Source organism: Physeter macrocephalus, chromosome 13, assembly GCF_002837175.3.
Source record: "Physeter macrocephalus isolate SW-GA chromosome 13, ASM283717v5, whole genome shotgun sequence".
NCBI classification, from domain to species: Eukaryota; Metazoa; Chordata; class Mammalia; order Artiodactyla; family Physeteridae; genus Physeter; species Physeter macrocephalus.
Genome location: NC_041226.1, coordinates 87,550,107 through 87,569,127, shown reverse-complemented (window position 1 = coordinate 87,569,127; position 19,021 = coordinate 87,550,107). Strand labels below are relative to the sequence as shown.

The window sequence follows — 19,021 nt, the reverse complement described above, 5'->3', positions numbered from 1 at the left end:
GGAGCCTGTGCTCCGCAACGGGAGAGGCCACAACAGTGAGAGGCCCGCGTACCGCAAAAAAAAAAAAAAAAAAAAAAAAAAAAAAAAAAAAAGAAACAGGTGAGACGTGCTTTTTGGCTATAAAGCAGTATTGAGAGCTCGGTGCACACGTACTTAGCTGTTATCAACCCTAAAGCTTAGGCAACTGGTAGTAGGATACAAAAATAGGTCAGAGAAAAAGTACCAAAGAAAGTGTCCTTTGATTTTAAATTGGGAGGGGAGAGGGTGTTAAAAATTCCTTAACTCGATTTAAAAAATCTTATTCTTCAGATTAACTCAAAGTTGATGCTTCTTTGTGAACAAGCATCAAGCTTTCAAAGAAATTGTCCCTATGGGGAAAAAGACTTTTAAGGAAAGAAGTAGCAAGACAAAACTTTGGGGGAAACAGGTACATTCATCTTCATGACCGCTCTCACGTAGGCAACCTACATGAATGCCTTGAGCCCCTCCTGTAAACTTTAGCACAGATCTGTTCACCACAATTTGAGTTCTTTACAGACAACACTTATGGTGCACAGCAGAAAACTTTGCAAATATCTTCCCTGCAAAGCATACGACCATATACAAATGTTTCTCAGACATTACTGTGTAAATGTCGCTAATTTGAACTCGGCACTCTATCTGCTTTCTATTTGGCTACTTCCACTGCTTAAAGTAATATATTCTTTCTTAAGCATTCCAAAAACAGAATTCTAACATCAAGACTAAGAGCATAGGAATATAACCACTTCATAATAAAAAGAAGTCATTAGGATTGAGAACAGATCCCAATAGAGATAGGCAATATCGAATTCTCAGACAAATTCAATTTTCTGAAGTGAACAGTGATGGATAATCTACAAGAAGTGCCATCACAGTATATGGTATCCTTTTTAACAATTATAAACTGGTTTTTGGTTCTTAAGCTGTAAGCCAGCCAGTTAGATCATTTCAAATTAGAAACTGAATCATCTGCTAAGAGAGTATTTTTAAAGGTTGCATTAAGTGCATTGCAAGACACCTGAAGAACTAAAAAGCTGTCAGTTTCAGGCAACAATTACGGAGCCTGGGGAGCCACGAGTGTCAATAACACATGAGGGCACACAGAGCTGGCGGATCCATGTGTTATTGGGCCGTCACAGGTACTAACCTCAAGCACAAAGAAAGGGGACGGTGAACACGAATATGTAAGTATCTGGTTTAAGGTCCACGGAAAGGCATTTCACTGCTCTATGACCTTGCTCAGGCTTCGCTGATTTTTTTGGTTGTCCCTTACGGATCCACGGATCCATCTGTTTCAGACGTGGGTGTGGGTAAGCGTGCTACACGCTGCCGTCTGCGAGAGTGTCATTCTCCCGTGACCAGCTGCCTTTTAGGGATGAAATTCTGCCGTAAAATCATACCCAGTGACAACAGCTCAGACGGCAACCCCAATCAATGAAAAGGGGAAAAACACAAGCTCAGCTCACTGACATTTTTAGGAAGTTTGATAGTTTGGTTCCTTTTTCCATGTAACTTTTCCGGAAGAAGAAGCCTGTGTGGTTGGATCGATACAGTGAGGCTTTTCCCAGTGTCCGGGTCAGAGAGCATCTGGGTCCCCAGTCTTGGTGCTGTCCCAGGGGTTAGTGCCTGTGCCGTGACCGTATGACCTAGCCGTCACAGGTTAACTTACAACATAATCCCTAGCTTCAAAAGCATACGTGGGTTTCCCTATCGTCCTCTTCATGAGTTCTTTGTGAAAACAGAGAGACTGAGTCTGCCAATAATCAGCAAGAGAACAAGGTAAAATAAATAAAATGAAGGTAACCAGAAGATTGTTACATCTGACAAACAATTGGTAGGGATTTTCAAAATCTTTTGATCAACGATGATGGTATTTTTCCGTACAATTAACTCTAAAACGTGGGGAAAATATGTCCATATTGTAGATTTAGAAGTCCCTTGCTCACACCAGAAAAAGAAATGTTAAGACAATAAAGTCACACCTTGTAGACTGCAAACTGAGAACACACAATCTAGCTTCATTTTTCTTTGACTTCAGTAAAGATGAAATAATGGTTAATAATGGTGGCATGCCAATCTTTAAAGATGTTCAATGAGACATTTGCTTACAAATGTGAATGATTTACAACAAAAAATATTTTATCCTACTTAGCTCTTCAGAAACGAAATTACTTATGCGAAGAAACGTTTGCATAGGATTTATACATTCTGATGATAGAAACAAATGATTAAAATCTGGATCTGAAAGCTGCAAAATATGATAAATTAAAAGACATTAAAATAACAGATTTGTTATTCTCCTAGAATCCTTTTCCTATCTTTGGTGCAACGGTCTTAAAGTTAAAAAGCAGAATAAATGAAATAGCAAGGACTGCATCATTTTAGTCATGGATCCTGTTAAACCATGTACCTTCCGTTTTGAAATTGCTTTAAAATCAAATTTATTTCCCCAAACTTCAGATTTTTTTAAACTTCCTCATCTTACTTCTATGATGTATTTCCTTTCCTTTTTTTTTTTCTGCACTGCTACTTCCTGAAGAAAAGTACATCAAATCTGATTCTAAAAACAGATCAACTAAAAATGAGGGAAGCAAAAATATGTTTCTATTTACTGATGCTTCTATTGTGTGTGTGTGTGTGTGTGTATGTGTGTGTTTATTCTTGAAAACACACTCACCGTTTAGGAAATTCTTTTTAAAAAACAGAAGTCTGCTGAGCACAGATTTGAGGTGTAAGAAATAAAATTTATTTTTGCTAATTATTATTTTTTTTAAATGGGATAGGGTTCCTTTAATTAATCAAAATAACCTGTTTCTCATTTCACTGTTTTTGTTTTCAAGTGTTAATTTTTTCCTAGCCCTCTTTTCTTACACTTATTGATTACTGACATTCTTGGTCTCTTCCTAAACATTTAGAGAACACCATGGAACAGGATTCGGAAACCATCTGCAACCAACAGACTGTGATGTTGAGAGAAGAATGGAATACACAAACGGTAAACAATCATGAATATTCAACATCTTTCATTATGAGACTCCAAAAGACAATGCAGAGATATTTTTATAAATATAATAAATGAGTGCTCTGTGAAGGTTTTGGAAGCAGCAGAGATGGGGTAACTGATTTACAGTTAATGTAAAATTTTACAGTCTATAGTCTAGTATAGCGACACATAGTCATATGTTGAAAATTCTTCGATGAACAAGGAGCAGAGATGGATGGAGAATTCTAAAAGCCAGCATAATGGAGATCTAATTATAGAACTCAACACGATTCATCATCCACTTTTGAAGCTATATTCTGCCTTCCAACAAGGCCTCTCTTGAAATCTTTAGGAAATTAAATTCTAATTCTTAACCTGGATATGCTGGGTAACCTTAAAACAGGATAACTCCGCCAACTGCATTCTTTGCATAAAACTCTGAGATTCCATTACTAAAGGAACTCTGCATATAAAGAAATGAGGTTTTTGTCCCTTATTTTAAAAGGTAACAATGTAGCTCTCTACTATATTTACAACTTTTTTACACAGAGGAAGGGAAAAGTAAAAATTATATTTGTACACGAACACATCCCACTACAACTATATTTCAACTCCCACAGGACAGGACAAAAGAAAACCTTACTGGATATGTTAATGCACTTAATGTTTGTTTACTCATTATTCATTATAAAGAATATCTGGGGATGGCTTAGACTAGACTGACCATTTAGGTTTATTCAGGAGGCTAGGAATGACCTTGTTCCAATCTTTTTCTAAAAAAACGAACTGGTATCTACTTTGGATTGCTGATCAATTCCATAAAACCCTGTGACTTAAGCACATGCGATCTTAATTAGGATGGCAAACCTGAGTCTAAATAACATCCACTTATGAGTCAATCATAGTAAAATATGGACTCATAGAATCTCAGATCATAAGCAGGCTCCCTGGCTTTAAATCCTGGCTCTATATCTTCCTAACTTCATCTTTGTATGCACCAGTTTTCTTATCAGTAAAATAAAGAACTCTTAGTACCTAGGTTCATAGGGTGGTTGAAAAAACCGCATTAGGCCTTTTTGCAGTCAGTCTGTTATCAGATATTTAATCAACATCTTGTACATCACCAAAATAGCTAAAGAAACCGCTGTAACCCATACCATTTTGCCTCAAACCCTGAGGCATCGCTCAGAGAAAAGTACCCTCACTACACATTGTTTCAGTAATTATTAAGCAAATATTTTCTGACTATACAGTGATTTCCAACGCCTCAAATGTTGCTAGCTTTAGAAACGAAATCTAAGTTTCCTTTTTTGGTAAAATCAAGGTAAAATATTAATGACTTAGATGTTTCAAAAGAGAAACGGAGAAAGGTCCATCCAAAATGTACTACAGACAAAAAGAACTCTGGGGTGGCTGGCTCCCCACCCCTCCCCCACCCACCCTGCTTCCTTCCTTCTTTCCTCTCTCCGTGGCTCTTCTTCTTTCCGGCTGTAATGAATCATAGGTTCTTATTGTTTTATGTTATGGGAAAACACAATGGAGTCATTCACAAACAAAATAAGTTATGCAGAACAAAACATGCAACCAAAGCGCACAAGAGAGACAGGATTCCAGAGCTGAACTTACCCCACGCTTTAGACTCCTGAAGCAGTGGATTTTGGGTTTGGAGGTCATGAACTCGTTGAAGCGATGGGAGAGGGGTTCCTTTTGCTGCTTGGGAGACTGGGGGCCGTTGGGAACAGCAGAGGGTGAGGCAGAGGCAGGGGGAGGTGGGGGAGGCTGATGGGGGGATGTTAAAAGGGACATAAGCTACGTGTAAGAGACGGAGCAGTGACAGAGTAAAAAAATCAGAAACAAGAAGATAAGACACAAAACAAAAATAAGCATCAAATAATATTTGAAACCCAAAGCAAGTCAAACACAAACAATTAAATATTTAGGCCATGGTCCAAAAGGAAATATGTAAGGATATGTTAAATGAGAATATAATGAAAGTGGGAGTTTTAGTAAGTAAAGCAACGGAAGAATAGCAAGAAATATCTGACAAGAAGCTCATGCAGACTTTCACATGCAAACTACCGTTCTAATTAGTTACTCTAAACCAGTGTAAGCCAGAAGGGTAAATATTTCTAAACCACCTAAACTAACACAGCTTGATGGGAGACAATGAAAGTCCTTAAATGCTAAGGTTGTGAAAACAGCAAAGACAGTCTTGAAATATTAAATTATTCTAAGGTTAAAGCAGTCATGTCCCCTTGATCATACTTTATGCCCATGTTAATGCTGTCATGCACTTACGTATCACACTATAAAAAGAAAATGAAAAATGTTCATGGATACATATGTTAACATGAGTTGGAAACCAAGTTATTAACCCACGGAAACAATTTCAATTAGATATGCTGATACATGGTTATAGAAATGTTGCACAATTTTCCTTCTCCCAGCCCAGGCAACCAGCAATCTAGGAGACGTAGGAGTAAAAGGCTTGATGCAAAACAGCCAGAGGTCAGTAATCTGTTAGTGTGGGTGACACGGTGCAGGTGATAATGCGTCTGAAATAAGACAAATGGCCATGGCCGAGGTACCATCACCAAAGAGAGATACTGTCTTAAAATAAAATAGCACACTAGCTTTTTTTTTTTTTTTTGCATTCTGAAACAAGCTTAAAATTTTCATTCCTTTAAGACTAAAAGATAAAGTGAACATCTCCACACTTTACAACACTCATTTCACACTGGGTCCAGCCATCAGTACCTTATTTTTTTTGATGAACGGCCATAACTTTCCTTTGGATTTGCCACCAAATTTGAGCTCTGATTTGCCTTCTCCTCTGGAATTCGAAAGGCTGTTATCTGACACAGCGCGCTTCATCGGCTGAGTGTAATCCTCAAATTCAATGTCTCCAGGCGGCTCAAAACCAGACTTATAAGCTTCTATGGCCAGCTGTGAATCCTGAAATTACACCCATCACACACAAATACGTTCAAACGCATGCAAACACCTTTTACACAATGAACTATGATGACCTCATACAGATGATATTCTAAATAAGTTATATTGATTAATAATAGATTTTCTAGTAATATTTTTATCATTAGAAAGAATAATTTGTAAAGCTACAGGCCTAGCTGAGATTTGAAGATACTTTTAATAACTAACCATTTTTCTACATTTACAGAAACAAATATTAATTAAGAATGACTTTGCTAAAAGCAGAAAAATTGGGCCATTTATTATGCAACTCCCTTGAAAAATACAGTAGTACAAAAACTGGTTCTCACCAGAAGGCCTTAAAGCAATCTGGCATACACAAAGTCAAAGCAAAGAGTAGATAATCGCTCTGATTTCTTTGGTTAATTGTGGTTCAAAGATATGAATTTATTGAATAATTTTTCTTTATGTATATATTTGTTCACAGTCTCTCCTCTACTAGAATGTAAGCTCCCTTCTGTTTTTCCTCCACTGTGTCCCTAGTACCTAGATGGTGTCCGGTGATAACGGTGCAATAAATGTTTGCTGAATAAATCGGCGAACTGATTGCCTACTCTGTGGTGTGCACCCTGCTAGGAACTTTGAGTTCAGAATCTTCTTGGGGTCAGGTGGTGAAGACCAATGTGTAAGGAAATGACCACCATCGTTGTCAAAGATAGATAGATAGATGTATGGTTCAACTGTCACAAAAGCACATGGGATTTGTAATAACTTTCTAACTCAATGATCATCTGATTTCAAAAAAATCTACTAGATGGGACTTCCCTGGTGGTGCAGTGGTTAAGAATCCGCCTGCCAAGGCAGGGGACACGGGTTCGAGCCCTGGTCCGGGAAGATCCCACATACCGCGAAACAACTAAGCCCGTGCGCCACAACTACTGAGCCTGCGCTCTAGAGCCTGCGAGCCACAACTACTGAGCCCACGTGCCTAGAGCCCGTGTTCCACAACAAGAGAAGCCGCCGCAATGAGAAGCCCGCGCACTGCAATGAAGAGTAGCCCCCGCTTGCCACAACTAGGGAAAGCCCGCGTGCAGCAACAAAGACCCAATGCCGCCGAAAATAAATATAAAATAAATAAATAAATCTTAAAAAAACCCCAAAAACTACTAGAGAAGACAATCTGGAAAAATCTCAACTTCCTACAGTGAGCCCACAATTTGCCGTAGCTATTTCAGTTGACACCGATTTTGTAGGTGTGCCATAGGCATCAATTGTCTTGCAACAGCCAGTCACCCTTCCTTCTTAGTAACAAGAACCCTGATTTTAAGTCAGGCACATGGCCACCCAGCAAAAAGGCTTCACTCCCCAGTCTTTTGTACAGCAGGAGGTGGCCCCTAAGTTTCGACCTCTGAGATCTCTTGAGGTGTAGGCAGAAGCACAGGAAGCAATTTTAGGAAGCCTCTTTAAAGAGATGGCATGGGCCCTTCTCTATATAATGTTTTCTGGAATTTGGATGTGATGGTTGGAGCTACAGAAGCCATATTGAGTTCGAAAGTCACATCATCAAAAGCTGTGAACTAGGAGAAGCCTGGGTCGCTGAGAACTTGCGGACTATCTGCCCATACCATGGTTGGACCCTCTTGCCTCTAGACATGTTTACATGGAAGGAAAAATAAACCATCTTAAGACACTATTGCCATTGTTATATGAACCTAAACCTATACTAGCAGATTCAGCTCTACAATGCTAAGTGTGCCAGTGACTATACTAATCCGAAACACAGAAGGCTGAATTAAAAAACTCTAAAATGGTGCTGCTACTGTTGAAGCGTATTTGTGACCACTGAAAGCAACTACTTTCAGGTGATTAAATATGGTCACTGTGGAAAGGGGCAGGGAAATAATGGGACCGCAAACTCTTAGTTATAAATTAAGTCCGAACTACGGTACTTACATTTTTCGGATCAATTGACTCGGCTGCCTTTACCATTCCATCCAAGCACTTCCCAATGATTGGAATCACCTGCCGATCCAGCTCTGCATACGTCTTCACTGATTCTCCGATTCTCACTATCCTCCTCTCCTCCATCTCTTGTATTTTCTGAAACATTAGAATTTGCATAAAATTAATTTGGTCCACTGTTTTCTGGGTTTTAAAACAATTAATTAATTTAATTTTGGCTGCGTTGGGTCTTTGTTGCTGCACGCGGGCTTTCTCTAGTTGCGGTGAGAGGGGGCTACTCTTCGTTGCGGTGCGTGGGCTTCTCATCGCGGTGGCTTCTCTTGTTGCGGAGCACGGGCTCTAGGCACGTGGGTTTCAGTAGTTGCGGCTCGTGGGCTCTAGAGTGCAGGCTCAGTAGTTGTGGCACTTGGGCTTAGCTGCTCTGCAACATGTGGGATCTTCCCAGACCAGGGCTCGAACCTGTGTCCCTTGCATTGGCAGGCAGATTCTTAACCACTTCGCCACCAAGGAAGCCCCAGTTTGGTCCCCTGTTACTTAAGGAAGTTGTTTTTTGGCAGCACTGTTACCTCTAAAAAATTCTCTAGGCGGGAAATAGGCCTATAAAAAGGTTAGAGTTACAGCAACCGTAAATTTCTTGTGCCTCTACCTTAGCCAGCTGGACACCTATTTTATGAACTGCTGGGCTGCCTAAATGTACACTTTACACAATTCCATTCCAATTTCAGTAAGAACCCGAAACTCAAGTAGTTTTACTATTAACACCATTTGGTATTAGATTTTAAACATCTCCTCCATCTTTGAGGCACTGCTTTATCCTTTACCAAAAGTATGGTATTTGGTTAACTGCCTTGACCCAACACAGGCTTACATTAACTAGTATACCTGCCTTCTACAAGCTGGAGGTTCTTGTTTGCTAAGTAGACACTATGACACAAATGTTTATTATTTTTTCTACAGTTGGACTTTAAGTTGTAAAAAATTCCCAGAGTGGGAATGTATGTATCTTTTCTCATACTACTTTTGACAACCTAAAGTAGCCAAAAGAAAAACAATCCAGAGGAAAGAACTGTCATCTGTTCAAATCCTACAACTGTCTCAATGCTGCTTAGATTCCTAAAGGTAAGTCGGAATTTTTGTAACCAGAATGGTCCTTTTAGCAAAAAGAGTGCTAATCTGATAATCACAGTTCTAAGACTGACCAAGAATGGCTGCAGGGGCAAACCAAGGAAGTTTGCAAAGGCTATTGATTAATCTTGGGATTCATGTTATATTTCATCTTAATGTCAGTCAGTGCTTGATCTGAATGTTTTAAAAAATGATTTGAATTAGAGGAAACTTAGAATTATATAAATACTTAGAATATAAGCCCAGAAATCATGATTCCAAGGCAACGTTTTTCTAAGCAAAGCAAATCTGAGAGATCTGAACTCCTTACCTGAAAGATATTGGGAATGTGAGTATGGTAATATTCATGCTGCTCGTGGTTGAATTTCTGAAGAATTGATGAGTAATCTGCTTTGCTGTCCTCTGCCATTTGGTGACGCATTTGAGCTTGTTGTCGTGCCTTAGGGCAAAAAATGAGAATACCCCCATGTTTACACATAATGAGTAAAAGCCTAGGATTGCAAACTGGAGGAACTGAGGGATCAAATTTACCTCCCATTTGTTGTATTTAGCAGGTGCTGTTTTTAAAAAATGTGTTTAAACAATCCAATCCAAAAATGGGCAGAAGACCTGAAAAGACATTTCTCCAAAGAAGACACATAGATGGCCAACAGGCACACGAAAAGATGCTCGACATCACTAATTACTACAGAAATGCAAGTCAAAACAACAGTGAAATATCACCTCGCACCTGTCAAAATGGCTATCAGGAAAAAGTCTACAAATAACAAATGTTGGTGAGGATGTAGAGAAAAGTGAACCCTTGTACACTATTGGTGGAAATTGGTGCAGCCCCTATGGAAGACAATACAGAGGTTCCTCAAAAAACTAAAAATAAAACTACCGTATGATCCAGCACTTCCACTCTTGGGTATATATCCAGAAAAAAAATGAAAACATTAATTCAAAAAGATACATGCACCCCAATGTTCATAGCAGCACTATTTACAATAGCCAAGACATGGAAGCAACCCAAGTGTCTATCAACAGATGACTTGATTAGGAAGATGTGATACACACACACACACACACACACACACAATGGAATATTACTCAGATATAAAAAAGAATGAAATACTGACATTTGCAGCAACATGGATGACCCTAGGGAATATTATACTTAGTGAAATAAGTCAGACAGAGAAAGACAAATACTGTATGAGATCACTTACACGTGGAATCTAAAAAAATAGTACAAATGAATATCAGACTCACAGATAGAAAACAAACTTGTGGTTACCAAAGGGGAAAGGGACAAATTAGGGGTATGGGATTAACGATAAAAGCTACTATATTTATAATAGATAAGCAACAAGGATATACTGTATAGCACAGGGAATTATGGCCATTATCTTGTAATAAATAACCTATAGTGGCGTATAATCTGCAAAAATACTGAATCACTATGCTGTACACCTGAAACTAACATAATATTATAAATCAACTGCAATTCAATTTTTAAAAAAAAGAAAAAAGAAAAAGAAATTATTTAGAATTTGAATTTACTTTAGGCAAGGATGTGCAGCCTAATTTTTCACAAACCCCACCATTCTCTGTTGTCTTAACTTGGCATTACTTTCTAGTTTGACACATGTGCCAACATTCTTTATTGTCTGCACTTGGCCCAATTCACACATTTATGTTACCTAGATTTAGGTTCCCTTATGGGAACCGCTGATCATATTTTTTATTTCCTGAGGAGGGGATGGGCGAGCCATAAATTTTTTAATCCAATTCTCAACGGAGTTCATGAATTAAAAAGGCATATCGGGGCTTCCCTGGTGGTGCAGTGGTTGAGAATCCGCCTGCCAATGCAGGGGACACGAGTGTGGTCCCTGGTCCAGGAAGATCCCACATACCGCGGAGCAACTAAGCCCGTGAGCCACAACTACGGAAGCCCGCGCGCCTAGAGCCCGTGCTCCACAAGAGAAGCCGCCGCAGTGAGAAGCCCACGCACCGCAACGGAGAGTAGCTCCCGCTTGCCGCAACTAGAGAAAGCCCGCGCACAGCAACGAAGACCCAACGCAGCTAAAAATAAATAAATTAATTAATTTTTTTTAAAAAAGGTACGTGAACCACTGATCTAAAGGGACCTTTCTAAAACTCTCCACTGTTTCTTTTCAGAATATACTTTAAAGAAGCAGTAAGTATGGTGCCCTCTTTGTGCTTTGTGTGTGTGTGTGTGTGTGTGTGTGTGTGTGTGCGCGCGCGCGTGCTACTTTGTGTTTTACTGCATTGCTTTTCTCCTAAATAATAATAGAATTCATACATTTGTTTCTCTCTTCTCATTCATTTTTTGGCTAATTACACACAGGCAAGAAAGGGGCTCTTAGTGACAAGCTGCAGAATCGATTTGAAAGTTCAAACAAGAATGTCTGTGAAGTCGAAAGTCCTCCACAAATAGCAGAGATTGTTATGCTGGTAACAGCTTCTCAGATTCCTCTAGCACCTTGGAGGTGCCTTGATAAATACAACCTCATGAATCTCTAAGACAATCTGAGGTCCGTGCAGGGCAAAAACTACCCCCTGCCAGATGAAGAGATGGCTTGGCCTGTATACTGGGCAAACTTACCACACTGAACCAAGAACACAACAGGAAAAGGGCCTTGCTCCAACATACCCAAGGCAACTTTTGTTTGTCGTTTTGTCTTGCTTCACTGAACCTAACTGCTTAAAAAAAGAAAAAGAAAAAACAAAGAACCGTTCAAATGCCAACACGAAGAAGAAAGGCTGGAGTCGTTTGTCCCACTCTCTGTCTGCTCACTGGTACCAGATCGGTTTCTTCGCACCTCCATGTCCTTCATTGGTTTCCTGCCTCTGTGACTTGAAGGCTTAACCTGATTTCACTTCCTTGATATGCTTCGCTCATCTGTGTATCCGTGAAAGCCCAAGGTGGTCATTCAGAGCTGCTTCCTTTATTTTCTTCTCTGTTCATACGTAAACACTTCCCAAATGCGGGGAACAATATTAATATTTCTAAACTGATTTCCTTATTACCTGAGGCTTCTTAGTTTCTTAAGACCTTTAGGTACCTCAAAACCAATTTACCAACTTCTCACCTCCCCTCAGTTAGTTCAGCTGCCACATTCTTCCTCTTTGTCAGCGGACTGTTAACTCCCTTCCTGACCATACGCTTTGGCTTCCGCTTTACTGTGTTCACTAGCAAATACCTTAAGCTAGTCCGCAGCTACCCTGCAAGATCCATGCCTTTCCAATACACAGTAACCCTCCTCCACTTAAATAGTAGCCTCCCCACCTACGTGCACTCCATCTGTTCCCCTGATGCAACCAACTCAAAAACCCATTTAACTCTTTCAGTTACCTAGAATTTTATCGTTTCTCACTCTATTATGACTATGGGGAAAAAAAAAAGAAAACACACAAGGAAATTCCCAGGTAGACCTCCCATTTCTAAAAAATTCTCTCTTTCATTTACAAAACTCCCTCAGAAAAAAAAGTCTCAGAAAAATCCCAGGGGAGGGAGGTTCCATCATCTCTTTTGTAAGGAGAGTAGCAAGATGGACAGTCTCCTTATTTATTTTGCAGAAATGATTCTAATTTGGTGAAAACTTAAAATAGCTTAGTTCTGAAACAGAGGTCAGAATGTCATCATTAAATATGCACTTATGTGTGTACACACACACCCACACACACACCCCACATAAGCAGATTGATGTTTCCTGACAATCAAGCCATCGTAACGACCATAGAATAGTTTACTCATGAGAACTGGAGGTGAGCCCGCCAGAGGAACCCCAGCACCATCTGATTGGAAGTGGTCGTCATCCTCTAACCTCTGAACTCCCCAGAATCTCTAATCATGTTTTTGCTTTGGCTATATAATTGCTTTTATAAGCATATTAATTCATAATAGTTTCACAGTGCCCTGCACAATGCATTCCTGAAATGTAACCAGGTGACCAGTAGATGTAAACTATGGAAGAAACTGAGATCAGGAAGAACATGGATAAAATCCAGCCTGGAAAGTGAGCTGAGTAGAAGAAAACAAACAGACTCCAGAGGGAATGGGTCTGCCTTTTGTAAAAGAAGCATGATCTCTCTGGGAGTTTTCTTGAAAGGAAAAGTTTGGACCTGAGGTTGCAAAAGCCTCTGTACCTCTGCAGATTCTCTCTGACTCACCAAAAGGATAAAGCAACATTTAAAAGCAGCAAAATATTGTCACACGTCACATTCTGCAAGGCCACGGCAGGAAGACAGGACTATCTTACTCTCAATCCCAGCATCCAGCTGCTTTGAATTAATATCCACTGTCGAATCCCAGGCCCAGGAATGTGCCATTGTTCTGACCAACATTTACTATGGAAATCTATTTTTGTTTCATAAGCTGCTATGTTTACTTTGCGATGGAACTTCAAGAGTCTCTCTCTAAAACTAGTGCTGAGTCAGTTACTCATTACTACAAATATGTTTTTAAAAATATCTTTTAAAGTATTTTCAAAAACTTATTTGGAGTAACCGCTAAGTTTCCAGAGTGTATCTCCTAATGTCTAAGGCTACATGAAGATTAGAAGCATCACAACTTCTCCTCCCTTTTTAAGTCCATCTGAAAATAGCAACTATTATCTTAAAGAGGTACAGTATTTCTATTCTCAGCCAGACCATTAGCTATTTCTTTTCATTCATGTTCTCATTCTAAGAATAAAAGATACTGCATCTTATACCAATATTACTGTATGGCAGAGAGAAGGTCAGAGGATTTTCTTTTTTTTTAATGACTCAGAGTTACAGAATTTAGAGATAACATTCTTAAAAAGTCCAGAATGACCACAACTGCCTGAGGCTGTGATTCACGGCCATCTTTAAATAAGAACTACACCAGTTTCACTGTCAATCAGAAAGACTGAATTTAAATTTTAGAATTTCTTTGACAAATCCTTGGGAATCTCCCCAAATAAATCCAAAGAGGCCTAAGTATGTATTGCTTAAGCGCTACTTCACCGCTTAGTAATTCTTAACACCGTCTAACTCAACATCCTATGGAAATAAAGCTGTGCTGCCTAAAAGGTCAGAGTTACAGTTTCTAAATAAAGAAAACAATATTTTAGAAACTGAGCTGCAGCCCAATGCTTCTAAATCCTCACAGGTTTAAAGACAAAAATACTAAAATCCATTTAGTTAGTTAAATTTAGATGATTAGCATGGCCAGAATGTGTAGCTATTTCCTGTTCAATTCGCTATTACTTTTTCCTTACTATTTCAAATATTAAGAAGAAAAGAACACTGCTGGCTGAGTCTCAATTGTCATAAACAGAGAAAATGAGCTCTACTAAGGAATGTGTTTACTTTCACACAGGGAACGTGGTTATACTTACATCTTTTATCAGGGCTGCTTATAGCTTTTGACCTTTTAACAAAATGAGCAAATATGGACTGGTTCTATTTATATATTTATTGTTAAATACGTAATGAGATGTATTAATTTGTGAACATGACCTCAGACTTCTCAGGACTGTATACACTGCTGTTCCTTAAATGATAAACTATTTATTGCAGCAGCATTCCTAGCTTTTGGAAAGTCATATTTTTCCTTGGTTAGAAGTATGTAAATATAACAACTTAGAAAGGCCCCACTTGATTACCAAAAATTTGGGGAGAGCACAATGAAAAATGTTTCATCACTGGTAGTTCCAACAGCAGTAAATTTTCTCTGGATCAGCTGGACTTTCAATATTTTATTTCATCATTATCATAAGAAGAGATCAATTGTATTTTAGGCCAGAGGGGAAAGGAGGGCTAAATTGAGATTTTATTCTGAATTTACTATTCTGAACCACAGCTAGGCTGTCCATATTTATTATCCAATAGCCAGTGACCTGCAACAGCTCCACTTAGGGGGCAGATGGCCTGACCACCAGCCCCGAAATCCAGCCAAAAGGGCACAGGGCCTGGGCTGGAGACACAGCAAGAATCCAGCAGGGCACCTGGCTCTCGATTTACCCCTCTGCAACTACCTGAGCCGCTGAGTTAATATTGTGGATAAAATCAAACTTACGAATTTAATAACCTGGGTTATCTGGCCTCTCTCCATCTTTAGTTCTTTTTTCACCCAATTACAAAAATATGCTTGCTGTAAATAATTCAAATTTACAGAATTGTAAGGTTTAGAAAGTAAAAGTCCCTGCACATTCCACCCTCTGGTAAACACTGGTAATAGTGACAACCTAGTGTCCTTCCCTGGTGGAGCGGGATCTGAGATAACTCTGAGAGGAGGTAGAGCAGCCTTGGGAAATTCACTGGAAAGTTCCAAGAACACAGCTGCAGGGACATCATTAAATGACACCACCACATTACAATGATCCTCGATCAACAGCTGGCAAAGATGGTGAGTATCAGAGTCACCAGTAGCTCCAACGATTGGAGCACCTTTCCTTTTGGACGTGGCCAGGTTAAAGAGAAGAAATGCACACATCTTCACAGCATACAAGAGAGGTAGAGGCCACTGGATATTGTAACCTATTCTCTAGGTGTGTCGTCCCCCGCCCCCCCCGACCCATGCAGCACTGCACAGCATGTGGGATCCTAGTTCCCCGACCAGGGATCAAACCCACACCCCCTGCAATGGAAGCATGAAATCTTAACCACTGGACCACCAGGGAAGTCCCTCTAGGTTTTTTGTGTTTTTTTTTAAATAAAGGATGTACTTTTTTTTCAAAAGTTATTTATTTAGTTATTTTTGGCTGCGTTGGGTCTTCGTTGCTGCACGCGGGCTTTCTCCAGTTGCAGTGAGCGGGGGCTACTCTTTGTTGCTGTTCACAGGCTTCTCATTGCAGTGGCTTCTCTTGTTGCGGAGCACGGGCTCTAGGTGCGCAGGCTCAGTAGTTGTGGTGCACGGGTTAAGTTGCTCCGCGGCATGTGGGATCTTCCCGGACCAGGGATCGAACCCGTGTCCCTGCATTGGCAGGCGGATTCTTAACCACTGCGCCACCAGAGAAGTCCTCCTCTAGGTATTTTTGAGACCAGAAAAACAGCAATCTATTGAGAATCCCCGAAACTTCTAACTGTTAAACTGAATTTCTCTATGATTTGTCAATGATTAGGAGTAAAACTGATTTCACCCTCATCTTTGACCCAGCAATTCTACTTCTGGTAATTTATCCTAATGAAATAATTTTCAGTGTTCACAAAAGATATCCACACAGTATTGTTTATAATAGCTGATAATTTGAGACAATGTCCGGTGATGTGATTGGTTAATTATATGTCATACCCTTGACGGACTATTGTGTAGCCTGGAAGAAAAATAATGTGAGAGAGTATTTAATAAGGGAAAGTGAAAGCTATATATAATTTAATTTTTTTCAAGTTTCTAAAACAGTATTTACAGTACAATCTATTATAAAAATAAAACATTAATAATGATCACTTCTGAAAAGAGTGATGAAGTTAGTTTATTTTGCCAAAAAGCTTAGTGAGAGAGGCAAATTCTAATGCAGAATTCCAGAAACAGTGAAAGATTGAAGAGGTATGGATTGCCTTTGAGGTACACACACACGCACACACACACACGCACACGCACACACACACACACACACACACTGCTCTGAAAGATATAGTAGGAGGGATATTAACAAAGGAAGAGATGGAAAAGCTCTCTGTCTGGAGTAATGTTGTTGTATGATAAATGGCATTGTTTCAATTTCCCAGCAAACTGTTGCATCTAGAATACATTTTCAAGTTCAAGACTAAAATGCATCTAAACATTCCTATTCAGACAGCGCACCGTGAGTTTTTGCTGGAGACTTCCAGGCCGGGACTTGCCAAAACAATGAGTCTGTCTTTGATAAATTATAAGGGCGGCTAAAATACAGAACACAGAAAAACTTCAAAATAAGTTAACCAGAGAAATATGCTTGAAATATTCCAGCAATTTCCTGATTTCTTTTTTCTTTTAAACAGGCTTACAACTGCTAGCCCCAGCATTGTAGGTTACTTTGGTGCTGAAATAGAAGGAGAGAATATGAAAGATAGAAAATGAGACCAGCATCTCAATCCCTCAGGGGCCATTCACTTGCTAAACAGTTTTAAGAAAAGGCCTTCTGTTTCCCTATACCCCAGTTGCCTTATTTAAAAAGTAGAATTAGAAGGTGAGTGACATTTGCTGCTGAAACAGAAGCCACTGCTGATATGGTTGCTCTTGATGCTGGCATACCTCCAAGTTAAGCTGGTGAAAACAAACTTGGTATGAGCTCAGAGATCTTGGTAAAATATAAATCATGGTCTCCAAGACTTGCCCCCTCCTCCTCCCTGGCTTCTAACACATTATTATTGGCAAGGGTCTTGAGTTTTCAGTTATAGTAGGTTGAGATTGATGATCTCTTTCTCTTCCCTTTCTCCCCTTAATAAGTAACGTCATCCCAAAATATGACACGCACAAGGTTCCATATATGCACAGCTGAGGAGAACAGCCTGGATTCTGGAAAGTTGATGCCTATATGATCACCATTCTCTACGGCTGTGGCATGATTGTGAAGAGCAAAAATACTGAAAGCACTCTGAAATGCAGTTCTACAAAACACATATATTCCTTAGAAGAGTAAAAAAATTAATCACGTTATATACCCCAGAGAAAGAAATGAAATACCATGAAATCTGAGGTATATATATGTACACACACACACACACACACACACACACACACACACACACACTGGAATATTATTCAGCCATTAAAAATAATGAAATAATGCCATTTGCAGCAACATGGATGGACCTAGAGATGATCACACTAACTGAAGTAAGTCAGAGAAAGACAAATACTATATGATATCACTTATATGTGGAATCTAAAAAAAAATGAGACATGTGAACTTATCTACAAAACAGAAATAGACTCACAAAACAAACTTATGGTTACAAAAGGGGAAAGGGAAGGGGGATAAATTAGGAATTTGGGGTTAACAGATACACACTACTATATATAAAATAAACAACAAGTACCTACTAGATAGCACAGGGAACTATATTCAATATCTTGTAATAACCTATAATGGAAAAGAATCTGAAAAAGTGTGTATATATATATATATATATATATTTATGGCTGAATCACTTTGCTGTACACATGAAACATTATTAAAAAAACTACACTTCAGTTTAAAAAAAAAAAAAGAGAAATCTGAGGTGTTTGGTGAGCAGCTGTTCATCCTTAGTAACCAAGTCACAATAGATGTTTAATCAGGAATGTTTAATACTAGAAATCTTACAGATGTTATTTTTAGTAATATATTCTTAATAGGTCAAGATAAAAGATTACAGGCCCTTCCTGAATTTTGACAACAGTACTACTTTTCTCTGCATTCTTTAAGCTGGGCAACACCTAGCAAAACTTCTAGTGGTCAAAGAAGACAACAAAGAAGTTTGATTAGGTATCAGGCTATGGGATGAAGTGGGGTAAGAGTGTCCTCTGAGAAACAAAACCTTAAGCCTGTGTATATCTTAAAGGTGTTGCAAGAATCTCCACCACAAGAAATTAACATAAAAATCGGCCCCAGATTGTCTGGCCAAAATAAATACAAAACGCTAATGGGAGTGGGGATACACCCACAACCCTGCTTTTAAGGGATTCCCAGAGGAAAAAACCATCCCTGTTGAAGGTATGCTCATACAAAAAATAATAATATTAACAATCATAAATGCACAAGGAAATAAACCACTGTGAGAGCTGACACAGTAGAGAGAAAAACTATCACCATAAATACTCAAGCTAGGGACTTCCCTGGTGGTGCAGTGGTTAAGAATCTGCCTGCTGGGCTTCCCTGGTGGCGCAGTGCTTGAGAGTCCGCCTGCCGATGCAGGGCACGTGGGTTTGTGCCCTGGTCCGGGAGGATCCCGCATGCCGCGGAGCGGCTGGGCCCGTGGGCCACGGCCGCTGGGCCTGCGCGTCCGGAGCCTGTGCTCCGCAGCGGGAGAGGCCACGGCGGTGAGAGGCCCGCGTAC

At 39.6% G+C, this 19,021-nt stretch overlaps 1 protein-coding gene and 1 long non-coding RNA gene across 15 annotated transcripts in view; one reads left to right on the top strand and one right to left on the bottom strand.

Moving 5' to 3' along the window:
- Nucleotides 1–15,792, top strand: part of LOC114487476 (uncharacterized) — a 20,794-nt gene extending 5,002 nt beyond the window's left edge. Inside the window, exons 2-5 of one of the 3 annotated variants that reach the window (XR_008619000.1) lie at nucleotides 2,937–3,016; nucleotides 8,858–9,019; nucleotides 9,580–11,130; nucleotides 11,379–15,792. This is a non-coding gene — a long non-coding RNA (uncharacterized lncRNA). Of the gene's footprint in view, nucleotides 1–2,936; nucleotides 3,017–8,857; nucleotides 9,020–9,576; nucleotides 11,163–11,378 lie in introns of those variants that run through there. The other 2 variants (XR_008618999.1, XR_003682599.2) reach the window with 2 other exon arrangements.
- FNBP1 (formin binding protein 1) overlaps nucleotides 1–19,021 on the bottom strand; it is a 152,205-nt gene that overhangs the window by 24,353 nt on the left and 108,831 nt on the right. For 4 of the 12 annotated variants that reach the window (XM_007103744.4, XM_007103746.4, XM_024126286.3 and 1 more), the window contains exons 7-10: nucleotides 9,336–9,464; nucleotides 7,892–8,038; nucleotides 5,762–5,959; nucleotides 4,631–4,813 (exon numbers count right to left, since the gene is read on the bottom strand). In XM_007103744.4, coding sequence (XP_007103806.1) covers nucleotides 4,631–4,813; nucleotides 5,762–5,959; nucleotides 7,892–8,038; nucleotides 9,336–9,464 — 657 coding nt within the window. Of the gene's footprint in view, nucleotides 1–1,690; nucleotides 1,775–4,630; nucleotides 4,814–5,761; nucleotides 5,960–7,891; nucleotides 8,039–9,335; nucleotides 9,465–19,021 lie in introns of all 12 variants that reach the window. The other 8 variants (XM_028497589.2, XM_028497587.2, XM_028497588.2 and 5 more) reach the window with 5 other exon arrangements.